General features: G+C 20.4%; 1 protein-coding gene across 1 annotated transcript in view; it reads left to right on the top strand. All coding sequences in view use genetic code 6, as the record gives it.

Annotated features, from left to right (window-relative positions):
• TTHERM_00355950 (hypothetical protein) overlaps window positions 1–11,615 on the top strand; it is a gene marked incomplete at both ends in the record, with an annotated part of 14,212 nt that extends 2,597 nt beyond the window's left edge. Inside the window, 31 exons of the mRNA XM_001010492.2 lie at window positions 129–218; window positions 465–554; window positions 810–899; window positions 1,162–1,251; window positions 1,519–1,608; window positions 1,817–1,906; window positions 2,162–2,251; window positions 2,515–2,604; window positions 2,872–2,961; window positions 3,221–3,310; window positions 3,569–3,658; window positions 3,922–4,011; window positions 4,259–4,348; window positions 5,210–5,299; window positions 5,562–5,651; window positions 5,921–6,010; window positions 6,280–6,369; window positions 6,633–6,722; window positions 6,984–7,073; window positions 7,338–7,427; window positions 7,691–7,780; window positions 8,050–8,139; window positions 8,414–8,503; window positions 8,779–8,868; window positions 9,130–9,219; window positions 10,451–10,558; window positions 10,634–10,723; window positions 11,020–11,115; window positions 11,171–11,275; window positions 11,341–11,508; window positions 11,567–11,615. Coding sequence (XP_001010492.2) covers window positions 129–218; window positions 465–554; window positions 810–899; window positions 1,162–1,251; window positions 1,519–1,608; window positions 1,817–1,906; window positions 2,162–2,251; window positions 2,515–2,604; window positions 2,872–2,961; window positions 3,221–3,310; window positions 3,569–3,658; window positions 3,922–4,011; window positions 4,259–4,348; window positions 5,210–5,299; window positions 5,562–5,651; window positions 5,921–6,010; window positions 6,280–6,369; window positions 6,633–6,722; window positions 6,984–7,073; window positions 7,338–7,427; window positions 7,691–7,780; window positions 8,050–8,139; window positions 8,414–8,503; window positions 8,779–8,868; window positions 9,130–9,219; window positions 10,451–10,558; window positions 10,634–10,723; window positions 11,020–11,115; window positions 11,171–11,275; window positions 11,341–11,508; window positions 11,567–11,615 — 2,866 coding nt within the window. The remainder of the gene's footprint in view (window positions 1–128; window positions 219–464; window positions 555–809; window positions 900–1,161; window positions 1,252–1,518; window positions 1,609–1,816; window positions 1,907–2,161; window positions 2,252–2,514; window positions 2,605–2,871; window positions 2,962–3,220; window positions 3,311–3,568; window positions 3,659–3,921; window positions 4,012–4,258; window positions 4,349–5,209; window positions 5,300–5,561; window positions 5,652–5,920; window positions 6,011–6,279; window positions 6,370–6,632; window positions 6,723–6,983; window positions 7,074–7,337; window positions 7,428–7,690; window positions 7,781–8,049; window positions 8,140–8,413; window positions 8,504–8,778; window positions 8,869–9,129; window positions 9,220–10,450; window positions 10,559–10,633; window positions 10,724–11,019; window positions 11,116–11,170; window positions 11,276–11,340; window positions 11,509–11,566) is intronic.
• Window positions 11,616–11,973: the final 358 nt, after the last annotated feature.

Genomic DNA, 11,973 nt, shown 5'->3' with positions numbered 1-11,973 from the left:
TGTTAATTTATTTAGCTCATCCTTTGATTTTCAAATTTTTTACATTTATTATTATTTCATCTTTTTTCTTCATTTTTTCCTTCTAATTAACTATTTTATGATATATTTTTTCTTCAATATTTAAAAAGTCATAATTAAATTGGTGACGAAGGTGCATCAGGCTTAGGTTCTGGTTTAACAAATTGCATTAATCTCTCGAATTTGACACTTTACCTTGAGTAAAAACAGTTTATTTGTTTTGGATTGTGATATTTTGAATTATAAAAACTAATTAAAAACAATAAAGCTCTTTTTTCTTTTTCTTTTTATTGTGCTTGCTTTTTTTAGTTCTTTCTTTGTTAATTTATTTAGCTCATCCTTTGATTTTCAAAATTTTTACATTTATTATTATTTCATCTTTTTTCTTCATTTTTTCCTTCTAATTAACTATTTTATGATATATTTTTTCTTCAATATTTAAAAAGTTTCAATAAAATTGGTGCAATGGGTGCATCAGGCTTAGGTTCAGGTTTAGCAAATTGCATTAATCTCTCAAATATGACAATTTACCTTCGGTAAAAACAGTTTATTTGTTAAGGATTGTGATATTTTGAATTATAAAAACTAATTAAAAACAATAAAGTTATTTTTTCTTTTTCTTTTTATTGTGCTTGCTTTTTTTTGTTCTTTATTTGCTAATTTATTTAGCTCATCCTTTGATTTTCAAATTTTTTACTTTTATTATTAATCTTATTATTTCATCTTTTTTCTTCATTTTTTCCTTCTAATTAACTATTTTATGATATATTTTTTCTTCAATATTTAAAAAGTTACAATTAAATTGGTGACGAAGGTGCATCAGGCTTAGGTTCTGGTTTAACAAATTGCATTAATCTCTCTAATTTGACACTTGACCTTAGGTAAAAACAGTTTATTTGTTTTGGATTGTGATATTTTGAATTATAAAAACTAATTAAAAACAATAAAGCTCTTTTTTCTTTTTCTTTTTATTGTGCTTCCTTTTTTTTGTTCTTTCTTTGTTAATTTATTTAGCTCATCCTTTGATTTTCAAATTTTTTACTTTTATTATTAATTTATTAATTAATCTTATTATCTTTTTTCTTCATTTTTTCCTTCTAATTAACTATTTTATGATATATTTTTTCTTCAATATTTAAAAAGTTGCAATTAAATTGGTGACGAAGGTGCATCAGGCTTAGATTCTGGTTTAGCAAATTGCATTAATCTCTCAAATTTGACACTTAACCTTGAGTAAAAACAGTTTATTTGTTTTGGATTGTGATATCGTGAATTATAAAAACTAATTAAAAACAATAAAGCTCTTTTTTCTTTTTTTTTTTATTGCGCTTGCTTTTTTTTGTTCTTTCTTTGTTAATTTATTTAGCTCATCCTTTGATTTTCAAAATATTTACTTTTATTATTAATTAATTAATTAATCTTATTATTTCATCTTTTTACTTCATTTTTTCCTTCTAATTAACTATTTTATGATATATTTTTTCTTCAATATTTAAAAAGTCATAATTAAATTGGTGCAATTGGTGCATCAGACTTAGGTTCTGGTTTAGCAAATTGCATTAATCTCTCGAATTTGACACTTTACCTTGAGTAAAAACAGTTTATTTGTTTTGGATTGTGATATTTTGAATTATAAAAACTAATTAAAAACAATAAAGCTCTTTTTTCTTTTTCTTTTTATTGTTCTTGCTCTTTGATTTTCAAATTTTTTACATTTATTATTATTTCATCATTTTTCTTCATTTTTTCCTTCTAATTAAGTATTTTATGATATATTTTTTCTTCAATATTTAAAAAGTAATAATTAAGTTGGTGACGAAGGTGCATCAGGCTTAGGTTCAGGTTTAGCAAATTGCATTAATCTCTCAAATATGACAATTTACCTTCGGTAAAAACAGTTTATTTGTTAAGGATTGTGATATTTTGAATTATAAAAACTAATTAAAAACAATAAAGCTCTTTTTTCTTTTTCTTTTTATTGTGCTTACTTTTTTTTGTTCTTTCTTTGTTAATTTATTTAGCTCATCCTTTGATTTTCAAATTTTTTACTTTTATTATTAATCTTATTATTTCATCTTTTTTCTTCATTTTTTCCTTCTAATTAACTATTTTATGATATATTTTTTCTTCGATATTTAAAAAGTAATAATTAAGTTGGTGACGAAGGTGCATCAGGCTTAGGTTCTGGTTTAGCAAATTGCATTAATCTCTCAAATATGATACTTTACCTTAGGTAAAAACAGTTTATTTGTTTTGGATTGTGATATTTTGAATTATAAAAACTAATTAAAAACAATAAAGCTCTTTTTTCTTTTTCTTTTTATTGTGCTTGCTTTTTTTTGTTCTTTCTTTGTTAATTTATTTAGCTCATCCTTTGATTTTCAAATTTTTTACTTTTATTATTAATTAATTAATCTTATTCTTTCATCTTTTTTCTTCATTTTTTCCTTCTAATTAACTATTTTATGATATATTTTTTCTTCAATATTTAAAAAGTTACAATTAAATTGGTGACGAAGGTGCATCAGGCTTAGGATCTGGTTTAGAAAATTGCATTAATCTCTCGAATTTGACACTTTACCTTGAGTAAAAACAGTTTATTTGTTTTGGATTGTGATATCGTGAATTATAAAAACTAATTAAAAACAATAAAGCTCTTTTTTCTTTTTTTTTTTATTGTGCTTGCTTTTTTTTGTTCTTTATTTGTTAATTTATTTAGCTCATCCTTTGATTTTCAAAATTTTTACTTTTATTATTAATTAATTAATTAATCTTATTATTTCATCTTTTTACTTCATTTTTTCCTTCTAATTAACTATTTTATGATATATTTTTTCTTCAATATTTAAAAAGTAATAATTAAGTTGGTGCAATGGGTGCATCAGGCTTAGGTTCTGGTTTAGCAAATTGCATTAATCTCTCAAATTTGACACTTTACCTTGAGTAAAAACAGTTTATTTGTTTTGGATTGTGATATCGTGAATTATAAAAACTAATTAAAAACAATAAAGCTCTTTTTTCTTTTTTTTTTATTGTGCTTGCTTTTTTTTGTTCTTTATTTGTTAATTTATTTAGCTCATCCTTTGATTTTCAAATTTTTTACTTTTATTATTATTAATCTTATTATTTCATCTTTTTTCTTCATTTTTTCCTTCTAATTAACTATTTTATGATATATATTTTTTCTTCAATATTTAAAAAGTAATAATTAAGTTGGTGCAATGGGTGCATCAGGCTTAGGTTCTGGTTTAGCAAATTGCATTAATCTCTCAAATTTGACACTTAACCTTGAGTAAAAACAGTTTATTTGTTTTGGATTGTGATATTTTGAATTATAAAAACTAATTAAAAACAATAAAGCTATTTTTTCTTTTTCTTTTTATTGTGCTTGCTTTTTTTTGTTCTTTCTTTGTTAATTTATTTAGCTCATCCTTTGATTTTCAAATTTTTTACTTTTATTATTATTAATCTTATTATTTCATCTTTTTTCTTCATTTTTTCCTTCTAATTAACTATTTTATGATATATTTTTTCTTCAATATTTAAAAAGTAAGAATTTAATTGGTGCAATGGGTGCATCAGGCTTAGGTTCTGGTTTAGCAAATTGCATTAATCTCTCGAATTTGACACTTTACCTTTAGTAAAAACAGTTTATTTGTTTTGGATTGTGATATTTTGAATTATAAAAACTAATTAAAAACAATAAAGCTCTTTTTTCTTTTTCTTTTTATTGTGCTTGCTTTTTTTTATTCTTTCTTTATTAATTTATTTAGCTCATCCTTTGATTTTCAAATTTTTTACTTTTATTATTAATTAATTAATCTTATTATTTCATTTTTTTTCTTCATTTTTTCCTTTTAATTAACTATTTTATGATATATTTTTTCTTCAATATTTAAAAAGTGAGAATTAAATTGGTGACGAAGGTGTATCAGGCTTAGGTTCTGGTTTAGTAAATTGCATTAATCTTTCAAATTTGACACTTTACCTTATGTAAAAACAGTTTATTTGTTTTGGATTGTGATATTTTGAATTATAAAAACTAATTAAAAACAAAAAAGCTCTTTTTTCTTTTTCTTTTTATTGTGCTTGCTTTTTTTTTGTTCTTTCTTTATTAATTTATTTAGCTCATCCTTTGATTTTCAAATTTTTTACTTTTATTATTATTTCATCTTTTTTCTTCATTTTTTCCTTCTAATTAAATATTTTATGATATATTTTTTCTTCAATATTTAAAAAGTGGTAATTAAATTGGTGCAATGGGTGCATCACTCTTAGGTTCTGGTTTAGCAAATTGCATTAATCTCTCAAATTTGAGACTTAACCTTAGGTAAAAACAGTTTATTTGTTTTGGATTGTGATATTTTGAATTATAAAAACTAATTAAAAACAATAAAACTCTTTGAATTTATTTGATAGCTTTTATTTGATTTATTTTTTTATCTTTATTATACCACTAATGCTATTTTATTTATTAATTTAAGAAATATTTTTTAATTTAAAAGTTTATTCTATTTTAATATTTATTTAAAATTTACACAAATTTATTATAAAATATTAGCCAAATCAATCAATCATAAAAATTTAAAGTTGTTAGCAAGTGTCTTAAATCAAAAAGATTAGTTGTCTTTGAAAAATTATTCTGATTATATATAAATCATGAAAAAAGGATGAATAAATATTTAATGTTTGAATAATATTATAATATTTTGAAAAGCTTTTTTTAATCTAAAATATAAATAAATAGATAAATTTTATTATTGATTTATATTTATAAATATCATTCATATTTATTTTTATAAGTAAATAAATTATTTATAAAAAATAAAAAAATTTAATTTACTTAAACTAATTAATTCCTCTTAAGGAACCCTCTTATTTCTCCAAAAACCATCAAATAATTTAAAACTTTGAGTGTTATATTATTTCTTAATAAATTATATAAATGCCAAGCTTTTATATTCCAGTTATATTTTAATCTGTAATATTATCCATCAATCATATTTCTATCTTTTTTTATTTATCATGATTAAATAGATACCATGATTTAAATAAAACCTCTGGGAGAAATCAAATTTTACTTTTTATTTTAACTTTTGTGGTTATTAATCTTATTATTTCATCTTTTTTCTTCATTTTTTCCTTCTAATTAACTATTTTATGATATATTTTTTCTTCAATATTTAAAAAGTGAGAATTAAATTGGTGACGAAGGTGCATCAGACTTAGGTTCTGGTTTAGCAAATTGCATTAATCTCTCAAATTTGACACTTGGCCTTTAGTAAAAACAGTTTATTTGTTTTGGATTGTGATATTTTGAATTATAAAAACTAATTAAAAACAAAAAAGCTCTTTTTTCTTTTTCTTTTTATTGTGCTTGCTTTTTTAGTTCTTTCTTTGTTAATTTATTTAGCTTATCCTTTGATTTTCAAATTTTTTACTTTTATTATTAATTAATTAATCTTATTATTTCATCTTTTTTCTTCATTTTTTCGTTGTAATTAACTATTTTATGATATATTTTTTCTTCAATATTTAAAAAGTAAGAATTAAATTGGTGCAATTGGTGCATCAGGCTTAAGTTCTGGTTTAGCAAATTGCATTAATCTCTCAAATTTGACACTTGACCTTCAGTAAAAACAGTTTATTTGTTTTGGGTTGTGATATTTTGAATTATAAAAACTAATTAAAAACATTAAAACTCTTTTTTCTTTTTCTTTTTATTGTGCTTGCTTTTTTAGTTCTTTCTTTGTTAATTTATTTAGCTCATCCTTTGATTTTCAAATTTTTTACTTTTATTATTAATTAACTAATTATTAATCTTATAATTTCATCCTTTTTCTTCATTTTTTCCTTCTAAGTAACTATTTTATGATATATTTTTTCTTCAATATTTAAAAAGTGGTAATTAAATTGGTGATGAAGGTGCATCAGGCTTAGGTTCTGGTTTAGCAAATTGCATTAATCTCTCAAATTTGACACTTGACCTTCAGTAAAAACAGTTTATTTGTTTTGGGTTGTGATATTTTGAATTATAAAAACTAATTAAAAACATTAAAACTCTTTTTTCTTTTTCTTTTTATTGTGCTTGCTTTTTTAGTTCTTTCTTTGTTAATTTATTTAGCTCATCCTTTGATTTTCAAATTTTTTACTTTTATTATTAATTAACTAATTATTAATTTTATAATTTCATCCTTTTTCTTCATTTTTTCCTTGTAATTAACTATTTTATGATATATTTTTTCTTCAATATTTAAAAAGTAAGAATTAAATTGGTGCAATGGGTGCATCAGGCTTAAGTTCTGGTTTAGCAAATTGCATTAATCTCTCAAATTTGACACTTTACCTTCGGTAAAAACAGTTTATTTGTTTTGGATTGTGATATTTTGAATTATAAAAACTAATTAAAAACAATAAAGCTCTTTTTTCTTTTTCTTTTTATTGTGCTTGCTTTTTTTTTTTCTTTCTTTGTTAATTTATTTAGCTCATCCTTTGAATTTCAAATTTTTTACTTTTATTATTAATTAATTAATCTTATTATTTCATCTTTTTTCTTCATTTTTTCCTTGTAATTAACTATTTTATGATATATTTTTTCTTCAATATTTAAAAAGTAAGAATTAAATTGGTGCAATGGGTGCATCAGACTTAGGTTCTGGTTTAGTAAATTGCATTAATCTCTCAAATTTGACACTTGGTCTTTTGTAAAAACAGTTTATTTGTTTTGGATTGTGATATTTTGAATTATAAAAACTAATTAAAACAATAAACTCTTTTTTCTTTTTCTTTTTATTGTGCTTGCTTTTTTTTGTTCTTTCTTTGTTAATTTATTTAGCTCATCCTTTGAATTTTAAATTTTTTACTTTTGTTATTAATTAATTAATCTTATTATTTCATCTTTTTTCTTAATTTTTTCCTTCTAATTAACTATTTTATGATATATTTTTTCTTCAATATTTAAAAAGTTATAATTCAATTGGTGACGAAGGTGCATCAGGCTTAGGTTCTTGTTTAGCAAATTGCATTAATCTCTCAAATTTGACACTTGACCTTCGGTAAAAACAGTTTATTTGTTTTGGATTGTGATATTTTGAAATATAAAAACTAATTAAAAACAATAAAGCTTTTTTTCTTTTTCTTTTATTGTGCTTGCTTTTTTAGTACTTTCTTTGTTAATTTATTTAGCTCATCCTTTTATTAACAATTTTTTTACTTTTATTATTAATTAATTAATCTTATAATTTCATCTTTTTTCTTCATTTTTTCCTTCTAATTAACTATTTTATGATATATTTTTTCTTCAATATATATTTAAAAAGTTGTAATTAAATTGGTGCAATCGGTGCATCAGGCTTAGGTTCTGGTTTAGCAAATTGCATTAATCTCTCAAATTTGACACTTGAACTTATGTAAAAACAGTTTATTTGTTTTGGATTGTGATATTTTGAATTATAAAAACTAATTAAAAACAATAAAGCTCTTTTTTCTTTTTCTTTTTATTGTGCTTGCTTTTTTTTGTTCTTTCTTTGTTAATTTATTTAGCTCATCCTTTGAATTTCAATTTTTTTACTTTTATTATTAATTAATTAATCTTATTATTTCATCTTTTTTCTTCATTTTTTCCTTGTAATTAACTATTTTATGATATATTTTTTCTTCAATATTTAAAAAGTGGTAATTAAATTGGTGCAATGGGTGCATCAGGCTTAGGTTCTGGTTTAGCAAATTGCATTAATCTCTCAAATTTGACACTTGAACTTATGTAAAAACAGTTTATTTGTTTTGGATTGTGATATTTTGAATTATAAAAACTAATTAAAAACAATAAAGCTCTTTTTTCTTTTTCTTTTTATTGTGCTTGCTTTTTTAGTTCTTTCTTTGTTAATTTATTTAGCTCATCCTTTGATTTTCAAATTTTTTACTTTTATTATTAATTAACTAATTATTAATCTTATAATTTCATCTTTTTTCTTCATTTTTTCCTTCTAAGTAACTATTTTATGATATACTTTTTCTTCAATATTTAAAAAGTGGTAATTAAATTGGTGATGAAGGTGCATCAGGCTTAGGTTTTGGTTTAGGAAATTGCATTAATCTCTCAAATTTGACACTTTACCTTCAGTAAAAACAGTTTATTTGTTTTGGATTGTGATATTTTGAATTATAAAAACTAATTAAAAATAATAAAGCTTTTTTTTCTTTTTCTTTTTATTGTGCTTGCTTTTTTAGTTCTTTCTTTGTTAATTTATTTAGCTCATCCTTTGAATTTCAAATTTTTTACTTTTATTATTAATTAACTAATTATTATATTAATCTTATAATTTCATCTTTTTTCTTCATTTTTTCCTTCTAATTAACTATTTTATGATATATTTTTTCTTCAATATTTAAAAAGTGAAAATTAAATTGGTGACGAAGGTGCATCAGGCTTAGGTTCTGGTTTAGCAAATTGCATTAATCTATCAAATTTGACACTTGGCCTTTTGTAAAAACAGTTTATTTGTTTTGGATTGTGATATTTTGAATTATAAAAAACTAATTAAAAACAATAAAACTCTTTTTTCTTTTTCTTTATATTGTGCTTGCTTTTTTAGTTCTTTCTTTGTTAATTTATTTAGCTCATTCTTTGATTTTCAAATTTTTTACTTTTATTATTAATTAACTAATTATTATATTAATCTTATAATTTCATCTTTTTTCTTCATTTTTTCCTTCTAATTAACTATTTTATGATACATTTTTTCTTCAATATTTAAAAAGTGGTAATTAAATTGGTGATGAAGGTACATCAGGCTTAGGTTCTGGTTTAGCAAATTGCATTAATCTCTCAAATTTGAAACTTGACCTTGGGTAAAAACAGTTTATTTGTTTTGGATTGTGATATTTTGAATTATAAAAACTAATTAAAAACAATAAACTCTTTTTTCTTTTTCTTTTTATTGTCTTGCTTTTTTTTGTTCTTTCTTTGTTAATTTATTTAGCTCATCCTTTGAATTTCAAATTTTTTACTTTTATTATTAATTAATTAATCTTATTATTTCATCTTTTTTCTTCATTTTTTCCTTGTAATTAACTATTTTATGATATATTTTTTCTTCAATATTTAAAAAGTGGTAATTTAATTGGTGCAATAGGTGCATCAGGCTTAGGTTCTGGTTTAGCAAATTGCATTAATCTCTCAAATTTGACACTTGAACTTATGTAAAAACAGTTTATTTGTTTTGGATTGTGATATTTTGAATGATAAAAACTAATTAAAAACATTAAAACTCTTTGAATTTATTTGATAGCTTTTATTTGATTTATTTTTTTATCTTTATTATACCACTAATACTATTTTATTTATTAATTTAAGAAATATTTTTTAATTTAAAAGTTTATTCTATTTTGATATTTATTTAAAATTTACAAAAATTTATTATAAAATATTAGCCAAATCAATCAATCATAAAAATTCAAAGTTGTTAGCAAGTGTCTTAAATCAAAAAGATTAGTTGTCTTTAAAAAATCATTCTGATTATAAAGAAATCATGAAAAAAGGATGAATAAATAATAAATGTTCGAATAATATTATATAATATTTTGAAAAGTTTTTTTTAATCTAAAATATAAATAAATAGTTAGATTTTATTATTGATTTATATTTATAAATATCATTCATATTTATTTTTATAAGTAAATAAATTATTTATAAAAAAATAAAAAAATTTAATTAGGAATACTTAAAAGTATCAGATATAAATTTAATAATATTATTTTTATTTTGAAATTTTTGCGGTAAATAATTATCTTACGATTTAAACAAATATTTTTTATCTTATTATAAAAGGTAAGGGAAAATAAGTAAAACATTAAAAATAATAATAATTAACTATAAAAAAAGATAGACTTAAAAACAATAATGAGAGACATAATTTATATTTCTTAAAATTAAGTAAATAAATTAATTTTATGTAGCTTTTTTAACAAACTTTTATATAAAAGTTTCTTAATACTAATTTAGATGTATTACTGCAGAAATTATCTTTAGAGTAAAATAAATAAATAAATAAATAAATAAATAAATAAATAAATAGAATTTCATTTTATGTTTTGAATAAATTATCTTTTAAAAAGAATCGCTGATAAAAATAGTGAGATTTTGCATAGTATTTCCTAAAAGTTAGACCTTTTCTTTTGTCAAATTTATAATACTTAAATTTAAAATTATGGTATTTTTATTAATTTATGTTTAAAAACATCCTCAAAAATGTTAATTATTACAAAAGGGTTGAACTAAAATAAGGTGATTTTTCTTGTATGATGAATGCTATTTAAAAGCTAATATAATTAAAATCTCTCTAAATTTAATAAAAATCTCTCTAAATTCCTTGTTAAATGTAACTTACTTTTTTTATTTTTATGTAAATATTTAAATTTTTTTCAAAAATAGAGAGTACTTATCTTTGAATGAAAGTAAAAAAATATTATAATAAGAAGTAAGAGCGTTTAAAAAAATAGGATAACTTAAGAATTTAGTTAATTTAAAGTTAAATGTAAGGTATTTATTTATTGATTTAAACTCTGATAATTAATTTTGATAGCTTTTTAAACCATTTTATATATAAAATAATAGTTATTTTTAGCTCTAAGATTCTGATGTTACTCATTTATGTAAAGGATTAAAATAATGTATAAATTTAGAGTAAATAGAATTCACAATACCGTAATTAATTAATCAACTATTTATATTTAATTTTAAATAGAATTTCATGACAATATATAATAGAATTCTAAATAATTGAATATTAAAAAAAAACTGTTTAATTTAAAAGTAATGGTATTAAAAGTTTTGGTTTAACTGAATTGAGTTAAACTCTATCACAAGTTTCTTAATTTACAAAAATTGCTTCTTAAATTAAAAAAGTAAGTCTATCTATAGTTTTTTATAGATAAAAATAACTTTTTATTTATTAAAAAAATATTTATTTGTAAATTTCCTAATCTATTTCTAAAATTTAGATTTTTCTCAATGACAGACTAACGCATCTATTCTATAGGATCTAATTTAGCCAAAAACCAATCAATTTAAGAATTATCACTTATAATTACTTAAGAGTAAATAATTTATTTTTAAATTAATGATATTTAATTTTTTATGATTTTATATTAGGAAAAATAAACATTAGAGTAAAGCTTTCACTGATAAAGGCATTTCAAATTTTGCAAATTAGATAAGTCAAATAAAAACATTGAAATCCCTAGAATTGAATTTAAAGTATTTACAAAATTATTTTGTTATTTTTTTTAAGTTATATTTTGAAAAAAAAAAATTTTAATTAGTCTTTGTAGTACAAAAGCAGCTACTGGACTTGGTAAAGCAATTGGAAAAATAAATAACCTTTCTTCTCTAGTAATAGAGTATAGGGATATATTTGAAATCTAAGAATTTGAAAAAGAAATTAAAGAACTATAGAAATGCTAAAATTTAAGATATGTATCAATTAAAAGGTATATCTAATTAAATAAATTTTGTAACAATATTTAAAATATGATAATTCGTAGATAGATTGAAGCTAGTATATTTAAGAGTCTTTGGAAACCTAAAAGATTAGTGAATTATTAAATAAGAGAATCTGATTTATGACTATCCTTAAATAAAAAAATAGATTAATTTATTATATCTCTCTATCTGTATATTTACTGCAAATTCTCATTAATTAAAGCTCCATTTTTAATATTTCATAAGCTCATTTTTTATTATTAAAATTTTTTTTCTAATTTAACGATTGAAATTTTAACAGAATAATAAAAAAAATGATACAATATATTAAATTTTTTTTAAAAATTATTAAAAAATTAATTGTTAAATAATTTATTTAAAGCTTTTTTATATTGAAAATTAAATAAAAATACTTAATTATAAAAAAAGTTACATAGTATTTTAATAATTAATTAAAAAGTATCTGAAGTATT

This window comes from Tetrahymena thermophila (genome assembly GCF_000189635.1).
Source record: "Tetrahymena thermophila SB210 genomic scaffold scf_8254697, whole genome shotgun sequence".
Classification (NCBI taxonomy): Eukaryota; Ciliophora; class Oligohymenophorea; order Hymenostomatida; family Tetrahymenidae; genus Tetrahymena; species Tetrahymena thermophila.
The sequence above is the reverse complement of the archived record's forward strand: the minus strand, read 5'-3'. Positions and strand labels throughout refer to the sequence as shown.